The 15,470-nt window shown below is 52.5% G+C and overlaps 1 protein-coding gene across 1 annotated transcript; it reads right to left on the minus strand.

The window, feature by feature from the left end:
• Nucleotides 1–711: 711 nt before the first annotated feature.
• Nucleotides 712–15,088, minus strand: pdgfbb (platelet-derived growth factor beta polypeptide b). Its single transcript, XM_062485155.1, has 7 exons — nucleotides 14,148–15,088; nucleotides 8,163–8,259; nucleotides 7,208–7,267; nucleotides 3,967–4,160; nucleotides 2,707–3,733; nucleotides 2,439–2,616; nucleotides 712–2,207 (listed from the first exon to the last, which is right to left on the minus strand). Exons 1-6 carry the CDS (start codon nucleotides 14,211–14,213, stop codon nucleotides 2,456–2,458), a joined length of 1,605 nt encoding a protein of 534 aa, XP_062341139.1. The 5' UTR covers nucleotides 14,214–15,088; the 3' UTR covers nucleotides 712–2,207; nucleotides 2,439–2,455.
• Nucleotides 15,089–15,470: the final 382 nt, after the last annotated feature.

Below are 15,470 nucleotides of genomic sequence, written 5' to 3' on the forward strand. Positions count from 1 at the left end.
AAATAGCATTAAGTGGCAATTATCACGACACATTCCTTTTCATGTAACTCATTACAAAACAAACAATCAATTACAGTTAAGAGGATGCTATAAGAGACACACACGCCACATATCCCATCATTTAGAACAGGAGTTGGATGATGAGAGTTAATTGAAGCACAACAGTGATTACTGTGATCGAGGTTTCCAACATTTCCCTTGGTCCTCACAGACGAACCCCTCTACAGGGGTTGAACCCCTCTACCTGCTCAGTGCTCCATGATTCACTGAGTAGTAACAGCAGACTGTGTTAGTGGCTGATCCTGCATGTCCAGCTGAACTCAGTGTATCACAAACCTTTCTGTAAATCCAGTTTAAAGTCAAGCCAGAGGGCAGGTGGGGTGTGGAGGCAGAGGGCAGGTGGGGTGTGGAGGCAGAGGGCAGGTGTGGTGTGGAGGCAGAGGGCAGGTGTGGTGTCGAGGCAGAGGGCAGGTGTGGTGTGGAGGCAGAGGGCAGGTGTGGTGTGGAGGCAGAGGGCAGGTGTGGTGTCGAGGCAGAGGGCAGGTGTGGTGTGGAGGCAGAGGGCAGGTGTGGTGTCGAGGCAGAGGGCAGGTGTGGTGTGGAGGCAGAGGGCAGGTGTGGTGTCGAGGCAGAGGGCAGGTGTGGTGTGGAGGCAGAGGGCAGGTGTGGTGTCGAGGCAGAGGGCAGGTGTGGTGTCGAGGCAGAGGGCAGGTGTGGTGTGGAGGCAGAGGACAGGTGTGGAGGCAGAGGGCAGGTGTGGTGTCGAGGCAGAGGGCAGGTGTGGTGTGGAGGCAGAGGGCAGGTGTGGTGTCGAGGCAGAGGGCAGGTGTGGTGTGGAGGCAGAGGGCAATATGTAGTGTGGAGGCAGAGGGCAGGTGTGGTGTCGGGGCAGAGGGGAGGTGTGGTGTCGAGGCAGAGGGCAGGTGTGGTGTGGAGGCAGAGGGCAGGTGTGGTGTCGAGGCAGAGGGGAGGTGTGGTGTGGAGGCAGAGCGCTCCTCTCTCCAGGTGTGCTGTCTCCCTCTCCAGCTCACTGCCTACTCATCGCCTGTGGCTTCACGTGTCAAACAGCAAAATATAAGAATACTAAAACACACCCACCCACGCCCAAACATGCTTACACACACACACACACACACACACACACACACATTGATCCCTTTACTCATCTTCTCTGAGCAACTCTCCATCTTTTTTTTGCGCAACTGAACTCTCTGGACAGATAAGTGATTGATTGGAATATCCTGTGATCCAGATACATAAAGTGGGGATACACTATCCTACACCACCCTACATCACCCTTCACCACCCTACACCACCCTACAACACCCGCTATGAGTCTAGCAGGCACAGGAACAAGGATCAGTGAAATGAATAAATAAATGGTATATATCATGTAGAAATGCAGACCCAGTTTAGTGTATCTGGAGCACCTTGATGAGTCGTCCTCCCTGAGGGGCCCTGAGGACGCTGCCACACTGGGCGTGTTCCAGTGTTTACACAGTTAAATAGAATTAAATACGACAGAAAACAAGAGAAGATCTACGTTGTTATGCTACTGAGTGATATCTCTGGGTGGGGTGCCGTTGCTCTCCCACAGTGATGTCAGCATGGAAACGGACAGTACAGTTGAACTGAGACAAGAACCAAGATATCGTGGTGTCAGAACACACAGGACTGACTGATGCAGGTCCTGCTGGTCAGTTGTGGTTGTGTCCCAGCACTGTCTACCCAGCAGCAGTCTAACCACAGCCCTGGAGGGAGAGGGAGAAGGCCAGGAGGACTGCTCTTCTTGATCTGGATGTGTCTGTGACTCAAGAAACCAGGACATGGGAAATGTAGTCCTTCACCAGTATGGAGAATGAGTTCTAGACCAGACTGGACCTCTCAGGTACCTGGCAGGAATGGTATCCAGTGGAATGAAGTGAGGAAGTCCTGAAAGTTCAAACAGAACTCAGTTTCCCAGTTCCCTCTTCTCCAGTGTTATCCCCCCAGGACAGTCAGAGCAGGTGGTGGTCTGGTCAGCTTCCATCCTGCATCCTGGCTGCAGGAGCCCTGGTCTTCACCCAGGGGCTGTTACAGGTGGGCCAGACGCGTTAGTACTGTTACTGCACACCTTACAGGACGAGCTGTTACTGACAGGAAGAGGTGCTGACATCACAGGGAAGGTGCTAACTACCCAACACTGGACGGTCACATGACTTATCCACCTGCAGGAGAGAGGGGGAGGGGGAGAGAGAGATTTAGAATGATTGTTCACATACTTCTTTTTTTTGCAAAACAAAAACATGCTTCGTGGTAGATCTCTTCATCAGTAAGAGTGATCTCATTCCACGTTCCGAACCGGCTGGGTTCCAGAATGTTCTGTGGGTTCCAGAATGTTCTGTGGATTCCAGAATGTTCTGTGAGTTCCAGAATGTTCTGTGGGTTCCATGTCTCACCTGGGTTCATCAGCTTCCTACATCAACATGGCTCTCATGGCTGCTTTGCTGATCCGCTTCCTGTTCTTCCTCATCCTCTTCCTGGGGTTGGGGGCCGGGCGGGTGGGGCGAGCGGGGCGGACGGGGCCCCGGGGCCCAGCGGTGGAGGGGGGAGAGCGGGGGGAGGTGGTGGATGAGTCTGAAGGAACCGAACAAACATGCTCACTTAGAACACAAGAACGACGTGTGAACATGGAACTTTGGGAGGAATAATGAAGGAATATTCTACCTGCTGTTTGGGTGGTGGACGGATGCTGCTGCTGGGTAATGGTGAAGACCTCCTTCTCCTGCTGCCTCCTCTCCTCCTCCAGGAGGGCCAGGCCCACCCTCCCTTCCCACCCCGGAGTGTCATTGTCCCTGCCACGCTCCTTCAGGCCCTGATTGGTCTCCTCGGTGGGACGGAATCGGTTCTCTTGTCTCTGATTGGTTTTCTCGGTGGGACGGAATCGGTTCTCTTGTCTCTGATTGGTCTTCTCGGTGGGACGGAATCGGTTCTCTTGTCTCTGATTGGTCTCCTCGGTAGGACGGAATCGGTTATCTTGTCTCTGATTGGTCTCCTTGGTAGGACGGAATCGGTTCTCTTGTCTCTGATTGGCTTCCTCATTGGGACCGGCCTGTTCTGAGGAGGCGTTCTCTTGCCTGGGTCTGGACTGCTTGGTTGTGTTGGTCCTCTGGGGGGGTCTGTCTGTGTGGGGGGCCTGTCTGTGTTTGTCATGACCCCCCTCCGCCTCAGGGGGGCCGGCCCCCCCCTGCTCTCTCCCAGCCTGGGCTGTCCCAGCATACCTGGGGGGGCTGCCCCCCCCCTCGGCCCTCTTCTCCACAGGGTCAGCAAGCGCCCCAGGCACCGCCTCCTCTCTGCCCCCCAGTGCCCCAGGCACCGCCTCCTCTCTGCCCCCCAGTGCCCCAGGCTCCGCCTCCTCCCTCTCCCCCACCGCCACAGGCTCCGCCTCCTGTCTGCCCCCCTGCAGTGTGGAGTGGTTGCCAGCCCAGTGAGGGTTCCAGTGCTGCCCAAGGAGTTGCTCCAGCTGGATGTGCTTCAGCTCGTCTCGACGGTGGAGCTCCTCCTTGGAGCGCCCCTTGCTGTGCCCCTGCTGGCCCTGCTGGCCCTGCTGCCCTGGCCTGTTGGGGGCAGGCTTCTTCTTGGGTACAGTCGGAGCCCGAGGTGCTGGCTGGCAGCGACACTCCACATGGTCCACCACAGAGACCACTGCCTTGGCATAGGTGGGCTGCTTGTTCATGTACTGGACCTTCATCACCTGGTGAGGATGAAGACAACAGAGGAAGCAAAGGGAAGGATGGGACACTTCATGAGAAAGGAACATCTTAGTTGGTGTCAAGTGTGTGTGCGTGCGTGTGTATTTGGTGTATGTGTGTGTGTGTCCCACCTGCAGGTGTCTGGTGTGTGTGAGCACAGGATCACACTGCAGTGTCTTGGTGTGTGTGTGTGTGTGTGTGTGTGTGTGTGTGTGTGTGAGTGAGTGTGTCCCACCTGCAGGTGTCTGGTGTGAGTGAGCACAGGGACACACTGCAGTGTCTTGGTGTTGCAGCATCCAGAGCAGCGCTGCACCTCCACGCAGGGGGGCCACAACAGGAAGTTGGCGTTGCTGCGATCCAACATGGCACGGGTGACCTCCGTGACCTCTGTACGGACCTTACACAGGGCCTGCTGGGCCGGCAGGGCATCTGAGGCAACACACACACACTTTACTGACTGTTCCTAAGACCCGGTCACACTTACAAGACGTCCTTCTATTCAAAACACTGTTCATCCACATAAACAACTTCTTGTTCTGCATGTTAATAAAAATAAATAAAGTATGATAATAATTCCATTTGTCCTTTACGTAATATTATATGTACAGCACAAGAGACACTAGTGCTGCAGCAGCTAATTCCAGGACGTAGAATGTGCGGACTTTTCACTTTCCGAGGTGTTGGTTCAGCGAATCACTAATGACTTACACCAGCTCGCGTTCACAACCCTCAGATATGTGTGACATCATCCTTCACACTGAGCGCAGCTAACTAATATATGATTAGATCCAGCTGTCAACATGAGTTGACTGACAGGTGAATATGTAGATTGATGGGGTGGGATTCATCATGCTGAAGGCTAAAGGGTCACAGGAGCTATCACCAGAACCATCCTGGTCACATTCATCAAACCCAGACTAGTCTTCGAGATCTCAGTACCTAGTACTGAGAACATCTGACTCCACCTTTAAAGGTCTTTAACAATTTATGGCCAAATGTGAGACTTACTCACACTGTCTGATCTCACACTGTCTGACTCCGTAGAGAAGATATGCATCGTTTTTTGACTCACACAAATACTGTGGAAGGACTGTACATTTCTTTCCTAATGTACCGGTATTCCTATTTTATATATAAACTAGAGAGGATACAATTTCTGGAGAAATTGTAGGGTGTGCTTTCTTGGGTCGGTTGCACAGGGGTCCGTTTTTTAATGACATTTTTACAACTGATATTTCTGTATATTTTACATAAAAATGCATACTTATTATTTATAAAGATTACATAGATGTAAAAGCATCTTTTTTTTTGCTGCTCATTTACAACTCAAAATACGATTGAAGTGTAGAATGAAATATGATGTCTTCTTATTTCCCCTGCAAGAGGCAGCCTCATAGCTGAATCAAAACGAATACATTTGGCAGACCGGTGTAAAAATTGACCTAATCTCTATGACTTAAACGTCCCTTTAAGTTTTCCCTTCTCGTGATATTTTCAGGCATTTAGCCTACTCATATTGCATTCATTCATTAATAAAGAACCCCCTTTGAAGATTATTCTACGACGTTACCGGCAGTAGAAGATGGAATCGCGATTCAAACAGTACCATCTGCTAACTGAAAATATGCCCCCAAAAACGTAAATAAGCTTGACATTTATGTAGTGGAAAATCGCTCATTCATAAAAAGCTCACTGGTAGCGATCATTGTCAGTAACAACGCAAAATGCGATATAGCCCTGTGTGGAGAAGCTGCCCCGGTAAATTGTACTACTACGGTACAGTACTAGACTACTGCTGTGTTCGTCTTGGTAGCGATTGCGTCTCGCGTAAGCTACAGCGTTGCAGTGAGCAACACTGGTTTGAAACCACAGGTAATGATAATTTCACCAACAAATCGTTTACTTGTAATGTAATGTCATAATAAATCCTACAACAAAAATGTATTTGTGAGGAATGTTTATTTTAACGATTGAAAACAGATGCATCATAGACCACTGTAGTATGTGTTGCCCGGGCAATAGAGGCTAATGTCATGATGCTAATGCTTCAGTGAAATAGTAGACTACCGTTTCCGAAAGTAGATGTGGGCCTACTTCCTTAATAATATCAGCTAATATTGTACGTTACATTTCACAATTGTGTTTCACATCACAAAGTAAAATGAGTAAATAGTTATCACCCTGGCCTCTTTGCTTGTGGCGTTTCTGCAGCTGCCTTGCAGTAAAGCTATAGTTAGCCTAGCTATCCCCCAAGTTAACAGATGCGAAACGAATGTTCTGCTACAGGTAGTCACGCGTGTTTTCGTGACGTTCGTGACGTAGTGACGTTAGTAACGTCAGTGACTGTGGCTAGCAAATTAGCCACCGTTAGCTTCACTTTTCGGCACAAAAACAAAGATTTAGGGGGGCAAAAATAAATTATAATAAATATATATGTTGTTATATAAATATAAAGGTTGTGCTCTCGCCGAAGGCTTGAGCACACCCAAATAGGATATTTATATAAATATCCACTTTTTTATGGTGATAGTGACAGTGTTGAAAGACAAGACACACAGGAGAGAGAGAGAGAGAGAGAGAGAGGGGGGGGGGGAGAGAGAGAAAGGGGGAGAGAGAGAGAGAGAGAGAGAGAGAGAGAGAGAGAGAGAGAGAGAGAGAGAGAGAGAGAGAAAAACCCTGGGCGTCTGTGTTCAGGCCTGTGTGGTACAGACTCTCCCCAGGGAACAGTCTGTGTTCAGGCCTGTGTGGTACAGACTCTCCCCAGGGAACAGTCTGTGTTCAGGCCTGTGTGGTACAGACTCTCCCCAGGGAACAGTCTGTGTTCAGGCCTGTGTGGTACAGACTCTCCCCAGGGAACAGTCTGTGTTCAGGCCTGTGTGGTACAGACTCTCCCCAGGGAACAGTCTCAGGGGCACTTCTGATCTGATGCTTCTGCTGTACTTTGTATATGCATTATTTGTACGTCGCTGTGGATAAAAGTATGACTAAAGTGTGAATCCCGGATGTGCAGAGGAGAGGGAGAGGCTGGGGAGAGGAGAGGGAGAGGCTGGAGAGAGGAGAGGGAGAGGCTGGAGAGAGGAGAGGGAGAGGCTGGAGAGAGGAGAGGGAGAGGCTGGGGAGAGGCTGGGGAGAGGAGAGGGAGAGGCTGGAGAGAGGAGAGGGAGAGGCTGGGGAGAGGAGAGGGAGAGGCTGGGGAGATGCTGGGGAGAGGCTGGGGAGAGGAGAGGGAGAGGCTGGAGAGAGGAGAGGGAGAGGCTGGGGAGAGGAGAGGGAGAGGCTGGGGAGAGGAGAGGGAGAGTCTGGGGAGAGGCTGGGGAGAGGAGAGGGAGAGGCTGGGGAGAGGAGAGGGAGAGGCTGGGGAGAGGAGAGGGAGAGGCTGGGGAGAGGAGAGGGAGAGTCTGGGGAGAGGCTGGGGAGAGGAGAGGGAGAGGAGAGGGAGAGGCTGGGCAGAGGAGAGGGAGAGGCTGGAGACTCACCCAGGCTCCTGGGGACTCGGGTCATGCTGCTGTTGGAGGGAGAACCCTCCTCATCCTCATCTGAGACAAAACATTCAACAACTATGTTCAGATTTACAGATCTGGGCAGCAATTGAGTCTATGAGTGTGTCAGACAGACTGACGGGGTGGGGGGGGGGCGCTGAGACAAAGAGTGAGAGAGCAAGAAAGAGAGAGATAATGAAAGCTAGATTTGGACTTGGGCAGCCAGATTTAAGTCATTGTTGTATTGTCCAGCCAAACTGTCCCTGTGTGGTGAGCAGAGCCTCGTGGTGCCTTGGGTTTGCCTGTATCTTGGAATCTGTCCCTGCCTTCTCAGTTCTCAGCTTCTGTCTGTGTGTTTGTTTGCACAGTTTATTGTTGACCACAGCTGGGATAGAAATCTGGCCAGTGTGGGTCTGACATGTCTCTGTTGTTTGTTTTATTGTGTCTCCCTGTCCATTGTAGACATTTGACTCATGCTGATTATTAAGTCCACTTGGACTGACAGACAGACAGACAGACAGACAGACAGGCAGGCAGGCAGGCAGGCAGGCAGAGAGACAAGCAGACAGGCAGGCAGACAGACAGACAGACAGGCAGACAGGCAGACAGGCAGACAGACAGACAGACAGACAGACAGACAGGCAGGCAGGCAGGCAGGCAGGCAGGCAGGCACGTAGGCAGGCAGACAGACAGACAGACAGGCAGACAAACAGGCAGACAGGCAGGCAGGCACGTAGGCAGACAGACAGGCAGACAGGCAGACGGACAGACAGACAGGCAGGCAGGCAGACAGGCAGACAAGCAGACAGGCAAACAGACAGGCAGGCAGGCAGACAGGCAGACAAGCAGACAGGCAGGCAGACAAGCAGACAGGCAGACAGGCAGACAGACAGACAGTCAGTCAGGCAGACAGTCAGTCAGGAAGGCTAGCAGACAGGCAGAGGGTGTTTACCTGGAGCCTCAGAGAGCAGCAGTAGTTGCAGGTCCTGTATGGAGGCGATGGGGCTGTTGCTAACCAGCTCCTCCAGGCCCGCAGGCAGAGAGTCTCCCTGAGGAACACACAGCAGGCAGGTCACCAACACACCACCCAGCAGGCAGGTCACCAACACACCACACAGCAGGCAGGTCACCAACACACCACACAGCAGGCAGGTCACCAACACACCACACAGCAGGCAGGTCACCAACACACCACACAGCAGGCAGGTCACCAACACACCACCCAGCAGGCAGGTCACCAACACACCACCCAGCAGGCAGGTCACCAACACACCACACAGCAGGCAGGTCACCAACACACCACACAGCAGGCAGGTCACCAACACACCACACAGCAGGCAGGTCACTAACACACCACACAGCAGGCAGGTCACCAACACACCACACAGCAGGCAGGTCACCAACACACCACACAGCAGGCAGGTCACCAACACACCACACAGCCGGCAGGTCACCAACACACCACACAGCAGGCAGGTCACCAACACACCACACAGCAGGCAGGTCACCAACACACCACACAGCAGGCAGGTCACCAACACACCACACAGCAGCCAGGTCACCAACACACCACACAGCAGGCAGGTCACCAACACACCACACAGCAGGCAGGTCACCAACACACCACACAGCAGGCAGGTCACCAACACACCACACAGCAGGCAGGTCACCAACACACCACACAGCAGGCAGGTCACCAACACACCACACAGCAGGCAGGTCACTAACACACCACACAGCAGGCAGGTCACCAACACACCACACAGCAGGCAGGTCACCAACACTCCACCCAGCAGGCAGGTCACCAACACACCACACAGCAGGCAGGTCACCAACACACCACACAGCAGGCAGGTCACCAACACACCACACAGCAGGCAGGTCACCAACACACCACACAGCAGGCAGGTCACCAACACACCACACAGCACTTCTCAGTTACCTAGACACACTGTCCACGCACAGTTACAGACAGAGACAGAAGGACAGTCAGTGAGTCAGAGAGGCAGACAGACAGACACATTGACAGACAGCTGGGGACACAGACAGGCAGACAGACAGGAAGGCAGACAGACAGGCAGACAGACAGGCAGACAGACAGGCAGACAGGAAGGCAGACAGACAGGCAGACAGACAGGCAGACAGACAGGAAGGCAGACAGACAGGCAGACAGGCAGACAGGCAGACAGAAGGGACATGAATGTAGGAATAGCTTGTCCCCCCTCATCATGCCAGAGGGGCGGAGAGGGGAAGTGGCTGTACATGGGACTGACACAGAGCTGACAAAGAGCTGACTATTAGCCTGCCCTCATCTGCTAACACTTAGAGGTCACACAGGTCGCTCAGGGACCAGGAAGTGGGGGATGGAGTGACAGAGAGAATGGAGGTGGATCTGGACTGAGAGCTGGACGTTTGGAAGAAATTATGAGGGGAGTGAAGGAGAGGTGGAAGAGAGTTGAAGTACTGGAACCGTTTATCTAACGAGTGCTGAATGACCACCAAGACAGGAGCATGGCGAAGTATTGAAACTGACCAGGTGGTGTGTCACAGACCCAGGAGTAAGAGTGAGGCTGGGTGTTAGAGGTATATACCACCAGGTCTGGAGAGAGTGAGGCAGGGTGTTAGAGGTATATACCACCAGGTCTGGAGAGAGTGAGGCAGGGTGTTAGAGGTATATACCACCAGGTCTGGAGAGAGTGAGGCAGGGTGTTAGAGGTATATACCACCAGGTCTGGAGATCAACCACAGCCTGTGCTTTCGCCTCCAGCGAGGTGCTGATTGAGATATTACGTTGAGGTTCTGGAGAACACAATGGCGTTCCTCTGGGACCCGAGGAAGCAGCCATGTGTAAACGGCGTTCACACTCCACTGTGCCAACACGCAAGTCTCTCCTCCACTGTGCCAACACGCAAGTCTCTCCTCCACTGTGCCAACACGCAAGTCTCTCCTCCACTGTGCCAACACGCAAGTCTCTCCTCCACTGTGCCAACACGCAAGTCTCTCCTCCACTGTGCCAACACGCAAGTCTCTCCTCCACTGTGCCAACACGCAAGTCTCTCCTCCACTGTGCCAACACGCAAGTCTCTCCTCCACTGTGCCAACACGCAAGTCTCTCCTCCACTGTGCCAACACGCAAGTCTCTCCTCCACTGTGCCAACACGCAAGTCTCTCCTCCACTGTGCCAACACGCAAGTCTCTCACCCACTGTGCCAACACGCAAGTCTCTCCTCCACTGTGCCAACACGCAAGTCTCTCCTCCACTGTGCCAACACGCAAGTCTCTCCTCCACTGTGCCAACACGCAAGTCTCTCCTCCACTGTGCCAACACGCAAGTCTCTCCTCCACTGTGCCAACACGCAAGTCTCTCCTCCACTGTGCCAACACGCAAGTCTCTCCTCCACTGTGCCAACACGCAAGTCTCTCCTCCACTGTGCCAACACGCAAGTCTCTCCTCCACTGTGCCAACACGCAAGTCACTCCTCCACTGTGCCAACACGCAAGTCTCTCCTCCACTGTGCCAACACGCAAGTCTCTCCTCCATTGTTTGAGGAGCAGGCTCACGGAGGCTGGACAGGAGGAGCAGGCTCACGGAGGCTGGACAGGAGGAGCAGGCTCACGGAGGCTGGACAGGAGGAGCAGGCTCACGGAAGCCTCTGAGGACGCATTGACGTTTCTTCCTCTGCCTCCCTGCCTCTGCCCTCCAGCCGCCCAGCCTCCCTGCTTCTCCTCTCTGGCTCCCAGCCTCCCTGCCTCTCCCCCAGACCCCCTGCCTCTCCCCCAGACCCCCTGCCTCCCTGCCTCTCCCCCAGACCCCCTGCCTCTGCCCTCCAGCTGCCCAGCCTCCTTGCCTCTCATCCAGACCCCCTGCCTCTCCCCCAGACCCACTGCGTCCCCACCCCAGGCTCTGCCTGTGGCCTCCAGCTTCCCCCTGCCTCTCCCCCAGACCCACTGCGTCCCCACCCCAGGCTCTGCCTGTGGCCTCCAGCTTCCCCCTGGCCCAGGACATCAGGGCTCCACAGCCTGACTCTGACTCTGGGTGGAATTGTGTTTGGCCGTCATCTTGGGCTGGCCCTTTGTTCAAAGGGTGGTTGCTGTCATGACGATTTGTGTCCGAGCAGGAAAAATAAAATAAACACTTCACCCGGGGCAACATTTAAACAAACCAAATATAAACAGGTACACACTCAAGCAGACAGAATACATAAACACAGCTCACGAAGCTCAGAAACGCAATAAACACAACGCTGATATAAAAGGACACAAAGCGTAAACACAACAAAATAGGTAACCTTTTACAGTTAAGGCGTTCACAAGATAGGAAGAATTGTCTATATATTCTTCATACTGAAAGGGGATGGTCACTGTTAATCATAAGATTCCCAGATATTATTCACTGGAACATTCTCAATCCTCCCATCTTCCAGATCCCCATTAATGTGTCTGACAGTATGCACACTGCACATAACCAACAAGTACACCTAGTGTACCATCCAGACACCATCCAGACACCATCCAGACACCCTCCAGACACCATCCAGACACCATCCAGACACCATCCAGACACCCTCCAGACACCATCCAGACACCATCCAGACACCCTCCAGACACCATCCAGACACCCTCCAGACACATCTCTGTTTGGGGCAGATGACCGTGAACTGTTCCCCAGGTTCCATCTACTGACAGTTAACAATCCAGTACAGGAGACTCCCTCAGAGAACCACAACAGCCAGTGAGATGGGGCCTGCAGACATGCTGCACCCAGGGAGCCCTCTCCTGATGGGGCCTGCAGACATGCTGCACCCAGGGAGCCCTCTCCTGATGGGGCCTGCAGACATGCTGCACCCAGGGAGCCCTCTCCTGATGGGGCCTGCAGACATGCTGCACCCAGGGAGCCCTCTCCTGATGGGGCCTGCAGACATGCTGCACCCAGGGAGCCCTCTCCTGATGGGGCCTGCAGACATGCTGCACCCAGGGAGCCCTCTCCTGATGGGGCCTGCAGACATGCTGCACTCAGGGAGCCCTCTCCTGATGGGGCCTGCAGACATGCTGCACTCAGGGAGCCCTCTCCTGATGGGGCCTGCAGACATGCTGCACCCAGGGAGCCCTCTCCTGATGACTGAGAGGTCTGCTGAGGCAGGCCAGGTACACACACCCTCCCTGGGGGAGGAGCCAGGTACACACACCCTCCCTGGGGGAGGAGCCAGGTACACACACCCTCCCTGGGGGAGGAGAGCAGGAGGAGGGGCCTACTGACACTGAATGATGGGTCTAGCTGGCTGTCTGCAGGAGAATACACGTATGTTGCAGATGTGGACGTGAGGTTCAAACTGGGTTCTGAATCTGTATGGGCACATCAGGCTTTCCTTGTAGGGCTGTGTATGTGTGTATGTGTGTGTGTGTGTGTGTGTGTGTGTGTTTAGAACTCTCTCTGCTGTGTTCATTACCACAGACATTCAATGTGATGTTGATAACACTGCTGTTTGAATGAGGTTCCACGTGGGAGAAGAACTGCTGCCTTGTCTTCTGGGTTGTACCGCACGTCATATTACTGTATAGTATTATGGAGCTTATGGAAAACGGACAGTAAGTCTGACTAAATCAAATCCTCCTTCAGGAGTTAGTCGTTCTGGTCCAGAGAGACACCTCATCCACAGCAGGAGATGGGAAACACAGTGTTTCCTGAAGGACTCAGATCCTGGTCTGACTCGATCCTGAACAGCACACCCCAGCAGGTGCTGCTAGTTCTGAAGTGATCTGATGGATGTGACGAAACCACACAGCTTCCTGGTCTGAGGCACAGGGGAGGATGAGAAACAGGGCAGCACAGGAAGTCCTGGATCTGAGAGAAAACAACTGACAGACCAACAACAAAGAGGAGGCGTGTCCTCTTCTGGCTCATTTGAATGGTCACTTCCTCTAACTTAGTCCTTTCATATGCTTCGGACTGTGTGTGTGACTGTGACCCATATATGATCATGGGGTCTGGTCTGGTCTGTACTGGGGAATCCCAGTAAGTGGTCCATAGAGAGACCATCCAGACCTCCAGTCCTCTCTGGGTATGGTCTTATTCCACTGAGGAGTTCTGGAGAAGAGAAGCACATGATTGATGGTGGGAGCTCGTAGGAGGATGTCTATTGAGATGTTTATTGACAGGTTAACGAGCACAAGCAGATCTGGAACGGTGGTCACCATAGCAATCACCAGCAACATGTCAAGCAACAATGTCAACGCTCTGGTCATAAGCCCTGCAGGCTCACTGTACAGCAGCGTGTACAGCAGCGTGTAGAGCAGCCTGGCCCGCAGCCTGGCCCGCAGGCTGGGCGCAGCCTGGCCCGCAGGCTGGGCGCAGCCTGGCCCGCAGGCTGGGCGCAGCCTGGCCCGCAGGCTGGGCGCAGGCTGCGTAGAGGGAAGCAAAGGAAAAGCTTCAAAGTAGAGACAACTGGAGACAATAGAAACAGTCTGATGTAGCAGAGGTGCTTTAGTGTCTGAAGACTGCAGTAGCCCTGCCTACCACAATCCAACCCCTTTCCAGAGAAGGAGGAGTAAGGAAGACAACGTGTGTTTACGATTAATTATATGACACAATAATGAGCGTTTTTTAAGTAAATAAATGAATACCATGGCAGCTAAAGTGATGGTCCAAGCCTGTTCAGAGAGAACACGTGTGTTTTAAATACTGCACAGAAAGAGGTATGCCTCTCAGTATCTCATGTCTGGACAGCCCACAAGGTCGTGAAGTCAGCTGTAATAAGGGTTAGGGCAAACATGACTTTAACTACTGCTCAAATAAAACTTAAATTCGTCCTCATTTGTAAGTCTACTCTAGAGAGAGGGAGAGGGAGAGAGACTAAAATAAAAGACAGTGTATCTAGAGAGAACTAAAAAGACCGTGTTATGCCAGTGAACGTGTACATTTAAACTGACTCCCACTTACCTCGGCCTTCCCAACCCGCAGACTGGCCATCACCAGCAACGCGAGCAGCTGAACCCACGAGCTCATCTTGCTGCCCAGCCTGGAGTGTCCGTGATAGACCGCGCATTTATGGAGGCCCGAGTCTCTCCTCAGCACTAGGCGCGGGGACAGCGTCTCGCACAGTGGAACAGCTCGCGCGCAGACGGACTCCCACGCTGTCGTCTCCAGTAACGGATCCCGTGAATTAACGATTGTACTCAGCTAACCCACTTAGAAAGTCCACCTGGTTCAGAACTCTGCAGTGTGGGTGAACTTTCAACAAGAACCGTCCGTCTCGATGGATTCTCTCTTTCCAAATTGCTGTTTAGATTAAATTATTTTGGCATGTTATGCCCATTTAAACGGTCGAATGTTTGTCTGAGATGCCGCTAACATATTATTATTAGGGCCTGTATCGATCGTAAATTTAAAAACTATGAAAGCAAAACAAACCCCGACTAGTGCAGCCTAATGACAAAGGTTTGAATAACAAACTGTTTTGCTGTAGTAAAAAGAGCAAAGTGTTTCGATTCGAAGCAGTGCGTTAGTTCTGTAAAGGACAACTATTCAAACTACTAAACAAAGACTGACGGTTCCCGAAGTCTTCAAATAATCCCAGTTAAAAAAGTAAGACATTTTATTAGTCAATATATCACTGAAAAGTCCTCACGCGCTAATCCGAAATTGTCTTCTGTGTGCGAGAAAAATTAAAATAAATCCCTGTTCTGTCTTCCCGTTGTTAGTTCTGTTCTTCAAACGTGCACTGAGAGTCTCCCCTACGGCCACACAGTAGTTGGGTCTAACGGGAGTTTTTGCCGTCCTGTTCCTCGGAGGCTTATCGCCGTCCAAAACCCTCAGCGGCGCTGCGCGCGCCAGCCCTGCTCCAGTCTGATTACGCCTCTCGCGGGTTTCCAGGAGTTTGTAGCGTGCCTCTCCCGCCCCCTGAAGGCTCGCTCACAACATACACACACGGACACGAGCTGCCGAGACAGCGTGATCATCAAAGGTTCTAGGAATGAGAAATAGAGAACTTAAATGAGACGAGTTCCCCCGTAGCTCCGGATATAGCATCATGAAACTACACATTCACGCTCCGTGCTTCCATCTCAATATTTATAAGAGTCAGATGCAGCATCTGACTTTATTGGAAAAGCCACACTGACTTCGGGCTGTTGTTTAATAACTAAGACCTTTATGCAACAGACAATAACAGAGCAAAGTCTTGCCTCTGGTTGCCAAGTTCCGTGTCCTCGTCACAGCATCCCCCCTGGCCAGAGACATGAAAGGTGTCTCTAAATATCATAC

The sequence above is a fragment of the Osmerus eperlanus genome, chromosome 2 (genome assembly GCF_963692335.1).
Source record: "Osmerus eperlanus chromosome 2, fOsmEpe2.1, whole genome shotgun sequence".
Taxonomy (NCBI): Eukaryota; Metazoa; Chordata; class Actinopteri; order Osmeriformes; family Osmeridae; genus Osmerus; species Osmerus eperlanus.